The sequence below is a fragment of the Jaculus jaculus genome, chromosome 8 (genome assembly GCF_020740685.1).
Source record: "Jaculus jaculus isolate mJacJac1 chromosome 8, mJacJac1.mat.Y.cur, whole genome shotgun sequence".
Lineage (NCBI taxonomy): Eukaryota > Metazoa > Chordata > Mammalia > Rodentia > Dipodidae > Jaculus > Jaculus jaculus.
Genome location: NC_059109.1, coordinates 46,825,999 through 46,840,695, shown reverse-complemented (window position 1 = coordinate 46,840,695; position 14,697 = coordinate 46,825,999). Strand labels below are relative to the sequence as shown.

At 51.4% G+C, this 14,697-nt stretch overlaps 1 protein-coding gene and 1 long non-coding RNA gene across 4 annotated transcripts in view; one reads left to right on the top strand and one right to left on the bottom strand.

Annotated features, from left to right (window-relative positions):
• The window catches only part of Wt1 (WT1 transcription factor), a 49,627-nt gene extending 43,080 nt beyond the window's left edge, over nucleotides 1-6,547 (bottom strand). Inside the window, exons 1-2 of one of the 3 annotated variants that reach the window (XM_045157787.1) lie at nucleotides 5,976-6,547; nucleotides 148-270 (exon numbers count right to left, since the gene is read on the bottom strand). In XM_045157787.1, coding sequence (XP_045013722.1) covers nucleotides 148-270; nucleotides 5,976-6,399 — 547 coding nt within the window. In that variant the 5' untranslated portion in view covers nucleotides 6,400-6,547. Of the gene's footprint in view, nucleotides 1-147; nucleotides 271-406; nucleotides 428-2,130; nucleotides 2,152-5,975 lie in introns of those variants that run through there. The other 2 variants (XM_045157788.1, XM_045157789.1) reach the window with 2 other exon arrangements.
• A 308-nt stretch (nucleotides 6,548-6,855) lies between these two features.
• Nucleotides 6,856-14,697, top strand: part of LOC123462983 — a 58,857-nt gene continuing 51,015 nt past the window's right edge. The window contains exon 1 of the long non-coding RNA XR_006638609.1: nucleotides 6,856-7,068. This is a non-coding gene — a long non-coding RNA (uncharacterized LOC123462983). The remainder of the gene's footprint in view (nucleotides 7,069-14,697) is intronic.

Sequence of the window (14,697 nt, the reverse complement as noted above, 5' to 3'; positions counted from 1 at the left end):
GACAGAAGACTCAATTTTTTTTTTTAAGTACAGTCACGCCAGGCTAATTATTTCTCAGGTCCCTTTAGATATCTTCTCCCTTGCTCAGTTTGGTGGAGGTAAATGTAAGTAGAACATGAAGGCCCAGCACCATATCCACCCACTTACCCAGTGAGCCTTGCTGGCCCATGGGGTCCTCGTGCTTGAAGGAATGGTTGGGGAACTGTGCTGCGTGGTGCGAGGTGGCGTGACCATAGCTGGGTGTCCCATCGAAGGTGACCGTGCTGTATCCTGTGTAAGTGGCAGAGAGAAACAGCATCACTTGGAGTGGGCCAGGGGAGTTAGAACTGAGCAGAACCTAAGTAACAAGGGTAGACGTGATCACCTGAAGTCAAGTCTGCATCTCTGGGATATCCGCCCCACTGACCTTTGGTGCTTAACCTCAGAAAGCTGGGGGGAAGAAATGAGGCTTGACCTCATCCCATCCTTCCTCTGCTAAAATTCAGGGATCCCTGCTGTTCTCCAATTCGTCTATGTCTAGGTCTTTCACCCAAGTAGTCTCTTTTGCACCAGGTCTCAGTCAAGTTAGGTGTAAAAACCATCGCCCCCCTAAAAAAACAAACACCTTGGCTCTCACACAGGGGTGGCTCCAGCCAGTTCACTGGGCTTGACCTCGTCCTGACTCTGAACTGTAAATCAAGGGCCCCGGTGCACCAACTTTCATTAATTACTCTGGGCCAGTTAAACAACCTGAGCTTTAAATGGGAGAGTAATTACCGAGAAATGTTATCTGTCTGATGCACAACCTGACACCACAATACCTAAGGCTCTTAGGAAAACTGGCGCAGGCTCAGAAGACCTCAACCCCAGGACCTCCTCACCCTCTCCAGCCCACCAGGCCCCCAAGGGGTATGACTCTGATGGAGGCTGCAGTGGCCAATCTCCTTGCTAGGGGGGACCCGAAAACACTGTGTCTTTTATGTGTATAGGGCACTATTGTCTCTTTCCCTTTGTAGCAGTGCCCAAACTTTCAAAACACAAGGTCCAGTTCTTCCCAGTCTGTCAAAGGTGAGAAAAGCAATCTGGTGTCTGATTGAAAACCTAGTCTTTTATGACTATTATTATTCAATGGGTTGAAACACATACACACACCCACCCACCCCCCCACCCCCCCGTTTCTACAAAGCAACCTAGCAGGGATCAGAAGCCTGGGCTGGAGTCTCTCTCCTATGCTGAGGACTGTGTCTGAAAGGGTAGGCCAGAGACAAATGAGAGCGGTGGGGGCTCACAATGTCCCTCTCCCTGCAGGACCAACACAGCGACCCCAGCTCCTTCCCACTGTGCTGCCTCATCAACTCCCACAAAATTCTCCGGACCAAGGTAAAGCCAAGGCTCTAGGTCTGCCATTCATGCTCCAGTATAATCAAGTCTCCGCAACAAGTGTCTGCAAAAACCGTTCCTTCATGCAGGTGGCAGGTCACCTCCACCTCCAAAAGTCACACACAGCCAGTTACTTCCCAAAACAAACACCCAAGCTTCTATCTGCTCAACCAGGGTGGGGAAAGGCACAGTCAAGATGGTGGTGTTTCGTAGTAGGGTGGGCAGGGGAGAAGACCTCAGAATTGTCAGGATGGCACAGAGCAGGACTGGGCTCTTCACACACTGCTCAGAACAAGCCCGGGTTTTATTTTATTTATGAGAGAAAGGAGGGGAGGGAGGGAGGGAAGGAAAGAGAAAGGGCGCTCCAAGGCCTCCAGATACTGCAAACGAAGTCCAGTCGCATCCGCCACCTTCTGCGTCTGACTTGCATCAAAGGCAAAAGCGACTTAATCGCTAAGCCATGCCTCCAGCCCCAAACCCAGGTTTTTAACCTGCCTAACCCCGGAAGGCCTTCATTTGTCACCTATAAAGTGGGCGAAGATAAAGCCCAGCTCTCTCGGGTGTGGGTAAGTGGCCACACTTGGGCTTCTGGAGACTTCCCTTTGGGACTGAAGGCCTGGCCCCTCCTGAAGCCTACAAATTAGCTTACAAACGAAATTTGATTCGAGGCACCCAAGAATGCCCAGAAGAAACGCCACATTTCTGAAAAGGCATTTCTTTAACAAAGAGGAGTGGAAATACAAGCATCGAAGGAAATTGCTCTAAACGAACCGAACTCCATTCTTGAGTCCATGAGCAGACAACGACCCAAGCCGCCGTCCCGGAGCCTGGCCCCTCAAAGCTCGCGAGCGGCGGCGGTTGCGGCGGCGGCGGCGAGGTCTGAGGGTCCTGGGGTGCAGTTTCCAAGGTCACGGTGGTCGGCGTCTGCTCCGCTCTCCTGACCTAAGGATGCGCGAGCGGGACAAGGCTTCCGCCACCCAGAGTCCCTTTGCGCAGACCTTCCTGAGCACCTTAGAGCCCCATCCCTCAGGGCTCCGGGGAGGGGCTGTGATGAAAGCGCCCGGGGAACACAAGGAGGCTCTTTTAATTAGAAGCTTATCGGACAAAGAGCCGATTAGGAGCTCTCTGTCCCCAAGCCCTCGCCAGAGCCCCGCGCCAAAAGGGCGAGGGAGGGAACCGAGGGAGGAACTGATGCACGCAGTAAGGAGTATGATGTTCAAAGAATCCTTGTCCAGGCCTTGGACAGGAAGGCCTTACACCAGCCAAGGTAATGCCTTTCCCACGGTTGGTCCTGGCCCGTGAGAGGAGCGCAACCTTGACATTGCAGAGCGCGGAGATGAGCTCTGAGCTCTCCTCCCACTCCGAGGAGCTAGGTAATGACTGGCCCAGGCGGCTGGGATGGAACGGACAGCAGGCTTAGCAAGGAAGGACGGAAAATGAGGATGGGGTGGGGAAGGGAACCCCCAAATCTCCTAGCACCTTTGGCCCCAACGAAATACTCTCTCCTGTGAGACTGGAGTGGTGGGGGCATCTTTGGGCCCTAAGCAGAGCTGGGCTTTCCGCGTAATTTAGGGTAGGGGTGATCTCAGGACCCTGACTTGCACTAAGGTTCTGCGCGCCAGCCGGGCTGTGGGTTCAGGTGCAGTGGCAGGCCACGCCCCTCCTCACTCACACGTAAGCTCTTCTTGTGGGCCAGTGCTAGAAATGTTCTCACCCCACTCTGGGCTTTGTAAACCTTCCAACCATTTCACACGCTCTGTTTGTTGTTCACTGCTCATCCAACTGGGCAGAGAAAATCTGCCTCCAAATTGGAGCCAAGATTCCTGGAAAAGAACAAGTGTCCGCAAAGACCGTTCCTTCATTCAGGAGGCATGTGTGGGTTCAGGGTACAGCTCTGTCACAATTTCAGAGACCTTTTGAACACCTGATCTCTGGATGCCTGGATTTCCTCTTCCAGAAATGAGGAATTCCTTTGATGTCAGGCTGTGAGAGTTAGCATTAGGTCTCCAAATGTCCATCACAAAATTGGGGTTTGATATTTTCTAAATTAATTCTTAGAAGACTGGGGTGTCAGCTAGGTTTAAGAAATAGAAAAAAATTGTTCATGTTTATAGGAAATTTAGAAAGGAGTGGGTGTCATTATTAGGCTGCCAGACTTGCCTACAGGTAGAGATGGGGGGGCAGAGGGAGAGAGAAGTCTGGATTCCTCTCCCACAAAGACTGGGTTTGGCACCTTGAACAAGATTCTCATTAGAGAAAGAGAGAGAGAAACAGGAAGGGAGAGAGAAGGGGGTGAAACCTTGCAACTCTAGCCCAAGCCTCAGGTCAAACCCTGCATTCCTGACAAGAGAACCCCAACCTCAAAGGAATGAATATAGAATATCAGCTTCCCAGGTCCCACTCCACCTTCCAGGAGCCAAGCGAACCCAAAGGGCTATTATAGCTATACCTGCAGCAGTAAGGGTTTTTCTGTTTGTTTGATTCATTGGTTTTATTTGTTTTGTTTGTTTTCTGAGGTAGGATCTCACTCTAGCCCAGGCTGGCCTTGAACTCAATACAATGCTCATACCTCTCCCTCTCAAATGCAGATATTAAAGATGCACACCACCACACCATGCTTAGTACCTAAGCTCCCTGACAGGAGCCAGCTTTCTGGGTATGTCACTAGCCTGGAGACACCTTCAGATCAACCTTTTCCTGGGGTCAAGTAGGTTATGGAGGGAAGCATTTACAAGCTCCTCCTGGCCCTCAGCTTCCAATCCTGGGTGGCAGCTATGACTGTCTACTCCAGAGAAATCTGATTTTTCCCCCCAGAGGTGTATTGTCCGTGGGCTTATATCCACTCTTCCCCTATCCCCCAGGGTGGGTTGGCAGTCAAGGCTCTAGACCTAAGAGTATGTAGAAGGCTGAATGCAGGAGCCAGCCATAACTAAAGCAACCAGAGACCATGTTTCCAAAACCTAGATGGGCTCAAAGGAGTGATGGTGGCCCAGTAGTACTTCACATCCTAAAGTGCTGTAGCAGTGAACCTCTCCAAATAACACACAGGCTCACTCACCTCACACCCTCGCCTTCTTGCCGGGGTCCAGATATCTGACCCCATGATGTTCTCTGTGTTACATCCCCTAGCTAAAGGAAAGTCAGGCTTCCCTGCCTTTGACATAGCTTCTGGCCTGACCCAAGCTCCCAGTTACCCATCCCAGCTCCGTAGAGCTGAGCAAGCTGAGGCCTAGAGATAAGTTCAAGATAACACACTTCTGCCTACTACAAAGGAGCCTCATGACCCTTGGACACGAGCCTCAGCGACTACACTAAACTGTCCCCACATTTGTGCACACAAAACAGTGATTTCGTTTATGGACGACGGAGAACGGAGGAACCCCTTGGGTCTGCCCGGGTGTCTGCGAAGGACACGGAGAAAGCCGGAGGTTTCAGTTTCGCTAGGGCCTAGGCTGGGCAAGGTGGGAATGGCCTCAAGATCCAACCGCTGGGAAAAAAAGGCTCCAGAGAGCCTCTAGGTGTGAGTTCCCACACCTCCAGCAAACAGTTCACACTCTGCTTCTCCCATCCCACGAATTTCAAAAACATCTCAGTTCTAGGACCACACGATTTTTTTTTGGGGGGGGGGCTCCAAGAAAATCACCAGCCGATGTTAGTAAAATATGGAATCAAACCAAATCAAGTTATCAGCAGGAAAGTAATCAAATGCCAAACGACCGTGGTCCAGCGCGCGACAGGGCCCCTCAAGCCTGCACCCTAGAAAGGTGTAGAGGCGCCCGAGCGAAAGAGATGAGAACGTATTGACTGTGCGTCGACGTCCGTTGGACACTGACAAAATGGCAAATAAACCTGTCCTGGGTCTCATCACCTAACTCTAACTAAAATCTTTTCCCAGACGAATCCTGCATTTATATGACAGAGTAGTCTCAAAGGAAGGTTCTTCTCAAGGACTCCCTGTAAGGGCCGCACCTATGGGGCAGCAGGACAACGGAGCGCGCAACGCCCGCCCGAAATCAGGAGAGCTGGGCCCTCTTCCATACCCGTGGCCTGCGTGACCCGAAACTTGGCGAAGCCTGGAGCGATTTCCACCATGCTACCATGCCCAAGAGCCACGTGAAGACAGTTCCCAAAAGCCACCTACCCATTCATCTCATCCCAGTGCCCCCCACCACAACCATGCGCTTAATTTTGATGGCTGTGTGTGTGTGGGGGGGGGTACTCCTAGACATTTTGGTGCGTGGGAGACAGCATAGAGGGCCCATTCACACGTGTCCGGCTTAGAATCCACAGTCTAGTTGTCTAAATAGCGTAATGTCTTGTGACAATTTGCTGGGCCCTTGATCAACAAGAGGTAGAGCCAGACACTACATCAACCCCTTTTCTTCCAAGTCCCATGGACTCCCGGCCATCTCCCGGCATCCTAGGGACCCTCCCGGTTTCTGCGAACTGTGGGCTCCGGGCGCTATCAGCTGTGGGTGATGTCGGAGCTCGTGCAGCCGAGCAATTTCGCCTGTCACGGCATTCGCTATCCCCTGTCCGTGGGGGATGTAGACGGGTAAGAACCGGGGAGAAAGTGGGAGGGAGCCTTGGCTGCTTTGCGCGCAGGGGGCGCTTACCTTGGTTGCGCAGGGCTGGCTGGCTCTCGAGGCAGCTGGGCAGGTAGGGTGCATTGGGGAACATCCTGGCCTGGCCGGAGGACGCCTGAGTGGGTGGAGGAGGACCAAAGGGTCCGTAGCGACAGGCTCCGGCTGTGCCGGTAAACTGGCCGGAGAAGTGGACCGTGAAGGCGCTCAGGCACTGCTCCTCGTGCGGCTCCGCGCCTCCCCAGCTCGGCTCCTGCTTGATGAACGAATGAGGCGGCGGCGGCGGCGGCGGAGGCGGCGGCGGAGCGGGCGGAGGCGCGGGGCCGCCCAGGGATCCGTAAGCCGAAGCGCCGGGGGCCGCGAAGTCCAGCACCGGCGCCCACTGCGCCGCGCCGCCGCCGCCCAGCGAGGGCACGGCGGGCAGCAGCGCGTTCAGGTCCCGCACGTCGGAGCCCATCAGCGGAACTTCCGAGCCCGACGCCCCTCTGCTCCCGCGACCCTGCGGACCCTCGGCGCTGGACTCGGACACACCAAACTTCTCCCAGATGCTGCTGCTGCCCGGGCCTCGGTCCCCCGACTGCTCCGGCGGCTGCAGGCACCCGGGCTCCGAGCGGAGAGGGTGCCGAATCGCCGGCTCCGGAGCGCACGTGGAAGCCTGCGGCAGGAGCAAGTCCAGGATCGCGGCGAGGAGGCGGCGGGGCCCCGGGCTCCTTCCTGGGCTGTGGGTGGATGAGTGGGTGGGTGAGTGGGAGGCAGGGCAGGAAAGGGGGAGCGGACTGGCGGTCAGGTTGCCGAGAGCCCCCGGGTGTGGGCGCTGCCTTGAACTCCTTACCCCAGCTGCCTGGCTGCCTTAGGCTTCCCAAAGCTCAAATAAGAGGGGCTGGCAGCGGGGAAAGAGGAGGAGCCAGGATGCTCAGCCGCTCCATTCACACAGCGGCCCCAGCCAGGCCCAGCAGCGCGCGCGCTCCTCAGGGGCACACACCCTCGGAGTGTGGGGCGGGCCCGAGGGAGAGTCCTTGTCACCTACACCCCCCTCTCCAACCCGCCTCTGCAGCCACCCTCCCCTTGCCTCCCTTTCAGGCCTCCCCGAGTGCGGGCGCCTTGGGGCGCGGACGAGTCCCTCCGGGTAAGCGGTGTGGTCCCTTGGCCACTGTTCCCGACGGAGGTCGAGCAGGGGGATGTTAACCAGAGAGGGCGGGATGGAAGGAGGGGCAGGTGGGCTCCAGGAGGGAGGGGGCTGAAAGAGAGCTCCGAGAACTCTCCTCGAGTTCAGAGGCGGGTACCCTGACTTTGTGTCCCCCCTCCCCCGCCGCCAGCACTGTTTCCTATACAACTTCAGGGTTTCTGGGGTAGGGTGGCTCCCTGCTAGGGAAGTCCGGATTCAAGGCCCCAGGTGGGTGAACGGAGGGTGACGTCAGTTATGACAAGAGGGACGGTTGGCCCTTGGTTCGTTGTTTGGTTAAGTATGAGCCCAGAGGAGGGAGGTTGGTGTCACCGAAAATCGAGGGCGTTTGCGAATATCTACTGCTAGTGAGGGAGTATCTGAATCTTAACACAATTAAGCTGGGGAGAGAGCAGCCCGCTTGAATGGGAAGAAGCATCTAGAGAGCCTGCGTGGGTTCGGGTTGGCGAGTCCTGACTGAGCCTGGTCGAGAAGGAATGGGAATGGGGAGTATTTGACCACGTAGCCGTCTGGGAGAGTGTGGCCCCTGGAGCAGCTTGCCAAGCACTCCTTCCATTCACTATCTGAACTTGCGGGATTGTCATTGAGCAAGAGGTGCACTCCAGTTAGGCTAACCTAGTCATGGGGTAAGGAAAGCTTCCCCAGGGCCAGAAGCGAGTTCCCACCGCTTGGAGCTCGGAATGCGCGGCTTCGGGCACCATCCCTCCCTCCACCTCGCTGCACGCTGGGATGCCCCCTCCATGCCTTAGAACAGGTGGATGGGGATCGGTTTTGTGTGGTTTAGGTCTTCCAGAGAAGTCGAATCCATAGGGAAAAGAGCCCAGAGGCAAGGAGAAGCCCCCTGAAAGTGCGTTTCAGGACGCCCAGGAAGCGGGAGGCACCGGCGACGGCGCAGCCTGGGACGGCCAGGCGCGGGCCAGGAAGCGGCCGGTCGCTGTCTGGCCTCCCAAAGCAGGCTGGGCGTGGGGGGGGGGGGTTGGGGGGATGAGGCTCGAAACTTTCCAGCCAAGCCTTTGTGAAACTGCAAAGTTGTTGCCGTTTGACCGAGAAACCAAGCTTGGTGAGCTTAGTGTATTCTCCATCGGTTTCACCGGTTTTAACTTCACAGTGAGGACACACGGCCGGTTCTAGTTCGGAGCCAGGCCCAGGAAGTACTGCTGCGAACAGTCGTCCCCTGCTCTTGGGGTTGGACAACGGCACACCGCAGAATTTGCGGTAGAAGGGTGGGATCGGAAGCTACCCGCTGGCCGGCATGCGCCTTCACCTTCGTGCTGGACGTTTTGCACGCTCTATTGGGTGCTGGCCTGCTTCAATCAAATTCGTCCAGAAGTTTTTTTCTTTCTTTTCTTTCTTTCTTTTTTCCTTCCTTCCTTCCTTCCTTCCTTCCTTCCTTCCTTCCTTCCTTTCTTTCTTTCTTTCTTTCTCTTCCTTCCTTCCTTCCTTTCTTTTTTGTAAAGTAAAACAAAAATGCAAGAATCCGGAGACTAGCTCCTTCCCCCTACATTCTCCCACTCCTCCGCTTTTCCTATTCCTAAACCTGTAGTGGGACTCAAAGACTGGGTAGAGGCGCACCCACTTTGGTGTTGGGATAAAACACCCAAAGCCCAGATGCTCCGGGAACACCGACACCGGGTTTCTTCCTCCGCCCTACCTCTTATTTCCACATAAAAGACTTTTCTCTTAATTCGGCACTGGGAGGGATAAAGGCCCTTGATGAAAACCCAGAACTACATTGCTGAACGAAAACCTAAATCATTTCCCTTTGGCTAGCCTTTGCAAGTTTTGTTTTGTTTTGAAGGTGGAGTAATCTAGAGTTTGATTTGAATGTGAGCTCTTGGGATTTTGAGTCCCAAATGGAGCAAAGACAGATTCCAGGAGTTAGCCTGGAGTTTGGTGACTGTCAAGTGGCGAGAGAGCCAGGAAAGGGGACTCTGGCAGTGTTGTTTTCTTAGAGTTTTTGAGGGGTGGAGTAAGGAAACACGTTTCCCCTTTTCAGCCTCAGGGTGTCACTTCGCCCCGACTTCTCAGTCCTAAGCGGAGGAATGAAGTTCCTTGCAGGGCGCAGAAACAAGGATTGTGAATGCAAAGCGGGGTCGCAGCCGGAGGCTCCAGGGTCGGACCTTAGATTCCTGAAAGTCCCCTACGGGTGGCAGGGAGTCCAAGCACTGGTAAACCTGCGCTGTGGAACCCGCGAACCTCTGGGGTCACAGGATGCCCCATTCCTTCCACTTCGTCTCCCTCCCCAGGTCATAGTATCCATGGTGACCCCTGGCCTGCGGGGCGCCCTAAAGTTGTTGTGGAAGCCACAGTCTGGCCAAGAGAGGGTCTCGCCTCCAGCCCCACTCTGCACGTCTATCTAGAGAGGCCATCCAGGAGCCCAGAGAAGTAAAGACTGCGGAGAACTGGGTGCTTCCCACTTTCCGCTCCTGTCAGGGCCCAGAAGTGGGCAGAGGGGGTCTAGGTCCGAGTTACCCATAGGCAAAGCTGCCAATTAAACCCAAGCCGTCGGAGGCAACCCGAGGCCCCAACAATGGAAAGAAAAGCAAGCTGAGAAACGAACGCAGTGGTTAAGAGCAGATTAAGAAGGGAAACTCGGTCTTTCCAGGTTAACAGCAGCCCGGGTGGCCCCAGATGAGTTCTGTACCCTTTCCGAGCCTAAGTTTCCTGGTTGGCCAAAGGGGAAAATGCCATGGTAGCGCCCACCTTGGGAGCTTGTGGTGTGGATTAGATAAGAAGGTCGTTGTGTTCTGCGCACTCCACAAGCCACAGGTTTCACTATTAGCGTCCAAGGACCCTTACTAAGGTTTGTGGCCAGGCTCAGTGGAAACCCAGAACTCTCAAAGTCCAGGGTTGGCTTTAACCGTCACCCCTGTCTCTCCAGTACTACTGCAAAAGAAAGGGGAGATCCTGGAAGTCCACGTGGCCTTAAAAGTCGAGTAAAGTGCGCGCACTGGCCTACAAGGTGCATAATTACTGCAAGATGCAAACACTGCAACTAAGTGGTAGGGGGTAAAGAAGACCTCCACCTCCAGCCTTCACCCTGGCGCTGTCAAAGGCATCTGGCAGAGCGCGGAGCCGGGCTGCGACAGCCGCGTGCCCCAGGGACCAGCGCACGGCGCACGGCCTGGCTGCGCTCCGGCGGTCACCGTGCGGGCCAGACGCTGACAACTGAATAAACAGCCCCGCAGCTCTGGGATCCTTCCAGGGCTGAGGCCACCAACCCGCGCCCTGCATGAAGAGTGGCTCGACCTCTGGCCGCTGGCCACTGGGAAGAGCTGGCGATGGGTGTCCCAGAGGCCCGTGGAGGATGAACCCCCGGCCGGCCGCAGCATATCCCCTCCCAGCCTAACTTAGCCATAGGTCCACCCCGGGCTGAGGCACAGGGCTTCCAGATGAGGATGGCAAAAACTCACAGCTTCATTTAGCAAAATAAAAGAAAAAAAAATTAAACATGGTTAAGGCTTTTTGTGCTGTAGCTCAGTCCCGGCCTTTTTCTGTTCATTTGAAAATTATCTCCATCTTTTTACCAGCGGTTCAGACTCTGCTCTCTAATCCAAAGCACTGCCTGGTGGATGGTGAAAAAAAAATCCCCTCTCCCAACTCTCCGTGCCTGGGACCGGCGGGGTTACCAGTCTGTTCTGATGCCACAGGGAGATGGTCCCCAAGCTCCCTGAGAGCCCCCTTTGAAAGGATTCCGCAGTGCTGCCTCTATTATTATCCCGTAAATCTTTTTAAATTCTGGAACTAATTATATAGAGGATATGTCTCAATTTGTTCTGCATTAATGCCACAGTGGGGATGGAGGCCAGGCCATGGCCAGAGCAGATATGTAGGCCCATGAAATTGATGAGCTGAGAGTTGCTCCCAGTCCTGGGCGCACCATCTGGAATTCCAGTCTGAGGTTACAATTAGAACTCCTGACCCCAGATTCAACTTTGCAAACAACAAGGAAAAATGAGGAAAAGAAAAAGCCAAAGGGGGGGGGGGGCAACTTATTCTGCACCTGTAAAAAGTTAAACAATCTTAAAATCTTCCTGTCTTAGAATATTCTTTCCAAGTATTCCTTTTTGTGTTTTTAACCTATAAAAGATAATGGAATATATTTTATAGGCAGGATTTTATCTCACCACCTCACCCTCCTGGCAGTACTCCGTTTAACAGTTGTCAGTTTCCCAATTTCCAATTGACATTGGATTTAATTAAACGTGACTTAAATATTCCTCAGAAATTTAGCTTGTAAGTCTAAATACTGTCACTTTGTGGTTTTTCCCTTTGATAAGTGGCATAATTTCAGAAACCTACCTGGATCTAGAACCACGTCTCTTTGTCTCTGTCTCTCTCATTTAACTACAATCAAAGATTTATATTTGCATAGTGAATTTACATAGGTTCTAAATTCGCTAGGGCAATTTCTTCTTTCTTTAGTAACATGCTCCTTTGTTTTCCTTTCACGTTGACTCTTTGAACAAACGAAAGATCAGGCAGTATTGAGGAATCTGTTAAATTTATTAGCATAAATGCTTAGACAAAATGAGATATAAATCATTCAAATGTATTAAGCCATAAAGTATCACAATGAAGTCAGCCCCTGCCAGGGTCTCAGTGTATAAATGTTCATATAAAACTTCGTATTCCTACTCAAAGTGAAAACGTGCAGAACGGCGGGGGGGGGGGGAGCGGGCACTATCCTTCAGAGCAGCCTGTAAACATTATTTCAGTTGCCCAGTCTATGTCTGGAAGGGGAAATATCACTACCTTGGAGTCTTCAACATGGATTTTTTTTTAAGGAAAGGTATGCACCATATATGTAGTGGGCAACAAAGGGGTAGGGAAAAAATTGATCAACACGGGGTAGAATCAGGGTTTTCTGAAGGTCAGCCAGCATCACAACAATTTAGTTAGAAAACGGCTCTGGCTCTTCTCGCTGATAACAGATTTGTCATTAGCAAGGAGCCACCTGGGCCTCTGTCTGTGAACCAGGATGCACAGCTGGTCCCAGGAGGAAGATGTGTATGTCACTGAAGGTGGATGAAGAGGAGAGGGTTGGGGGAGTGAGGATATGGGATTGATGGAATTCCTGCCAGAGGTGTACTAAGACCCCCCCCCAAAAAAAAACACAGACAAAATGGTTAAGAAGCAATCATTCCTTCTTCAAACTCATAACCACAACTCTGTAAATCTTGGCAAATCAGGGCATTCTTTGCCCTTAAAAATGATTGTCCTCAAGATTGTTTTTAAAAAGAGGAACCAAGTCACCATCAGAAAAAGGGAATTATGGCCCACCCCTCTTTTCAATAAGTGCTTTCTCATCCTTCCATGCCTCTCATTCCCTCACCGCCCCCCCTCCCCCCGCTGTGTTCTGCACTCCCTATGGACCAGAACGGGAGTGTTCGGACAGCAAGGCTTCCATCCCAGCAGGAATGACAGGCAGCTCAGAAGGAAGCAGAACAGATACTTCAGGTAGTAATGGCTATAAAAGAACAGGGATTTGGACAAGCCTACAGGATGATGAAGGGGGCAGAGTGGGAACAACACAGAGTCCTCATTTCTTGTCACCTTATTCTGCCGTACTTCTCTAGTCTAATGCATTTGGTAAGTTCCCCACCCTACTGCTAGATGAGGCCTGGTTGGAAGGATTTGGAATGCTAGAATGAGATAAGTCTCTGCATGGAAGACGGGGCACTGTAGAATCAGTGCCACAGCTGCTTAGATTCACTGTGAATCATGACCTGCTCAGACAGGGCTGGGTTAAAAACACCACCCACAGTAGCTGAGCGTCTCTGAAAGTTATTTAATCCCGGGAAAACTCAGTTTTCTCTCCTAGGTTAAAAAAAAAAAAATCACCTCTTCAAATTATAAGAACTCAATATGGTTAGGGATATAAGTTTCTTAGCCCAGAGGAAGAACTTAATAAATGGTAGCTATTACTTATATAGACATAACTCTATGCATCACTTGTGCTTCTAATTAACTGGTGAGTCCTAGGCCTTAGCATCAATATCATTGTGAGTAAAGAGAAGGTAGCAATCTGTTCTTGATGGGTCAGGGAAAAGAGCAGGAAGTGAAATCTTTGCTAAAGTGTTTGACCTTTAACAAGACTGTTGCCATCTCAAAGGAAATTGAAATCATTTACCCTATACCCTGGCCCCTTAAAACAGGAAATCTGGGGCTTTTACTTCAAAATCAATTTTAGCTTATTCAAAGCTATTGGTTACCATCAGCTTGGAAAGCTTGGAGTTTGCACTGTCTTTAGAGCCACATGTCAGGTGTGGATCCTGCCCACAATAGAGAATCCAGAACCAGCTATAAAAATGCCTTGTTCAAGTCCTGCCTCTGCCAGTGGTCATAACCTTGGGGAACTAAGTTAAACCCCTCGTTTTTCAGTACCTTTATCCGTAAATGAGAATGATAGTGGGAAATTAAGTGCTACCAATTTCGGAGGATCACACCTGCTGCATCTGAGCACTGGGGCACATAGTTTGCTGCTACTTTTCTCTCAAGCAGGCATACAGCCTTTCTCCTAGGAAAAGTCCTTTCAGGACAACACCTGGCATACAGTGTGTGCTCTTAGGTTTCACTGTCACTGTGAATCTCGACCCGTCTCTGGCCATGTCCTTGGACCCATGGCTAAACCTTGAATTTCTCACAGGAAAGCTTCTTACTGTACAAGTACAGACTAACCAAAAGAGCAGGGCTTTGAGGTTTAAATTCTCCTCTGCTCCTTATTCTGCAAGTCTTAGGGTGGCTTTCTTGTTGTCATGGAGCCTTAATTTTCCTAACTGAAATGGGGCCAATGATGCCACCATTTTAAAGTTGTTTTGAGAACAAATTTAAACGACGTATGTAAAGTGTTTATGGTGTGTCTGACACCCAGTAGGACATTAATAACTGGTCATTTTTAAACTTTCAATTTAGCTAATCAGATAATATCAACCTTACCTTGAAACAGTTCAGCAGCCAGAATTACCTGTGCACAGAGCCACGTGCTTTGTGCTTTGGAACCTCCCACATTAATCTACACACAACAATATTGCATCTTCCTTTAAGTGTTCAAGGCTGAAATCTCACTCATATATGAAAACTTTTGTAGGTAAGAAACTGACTGAATTTTTGGCTTCTTACTGTGAGTTCATTGGGTTAAAATGTTGAATCCCAATTACAATTTGTTTTCAGTGTCTGCAGAATGTCTGGGTAGCAGACATCAAGGATGTTGGTAATCCCGTGTTGTTCCAAATAAACAAGGAACTTTTGAGCCAATGGAGAGAACAAGCAGTTTGATCCTCTTCCTGGAATTACCACATAGCAACTATTAATAGTTCTATAAATAGGCTTGAATGTAGTATCAGCTTGCAATTGATGATATTACAAACGTTTATGAGAAGTCGCCCAGGAAAAAGAAGATAGTTATTGTAAATCTGACACTACTCAATAGTGTGTTTATCCAAGTCTCCATAAATCACAGACCAGTGAAACTCCTATTGTGATCACTCTTCCAGATCTAAAGGACAGCCCCCTCCTCCCCCCACAGAAATTAAACCCATTTCAGAAAGCCTAACATTTTTCCTCTACTAA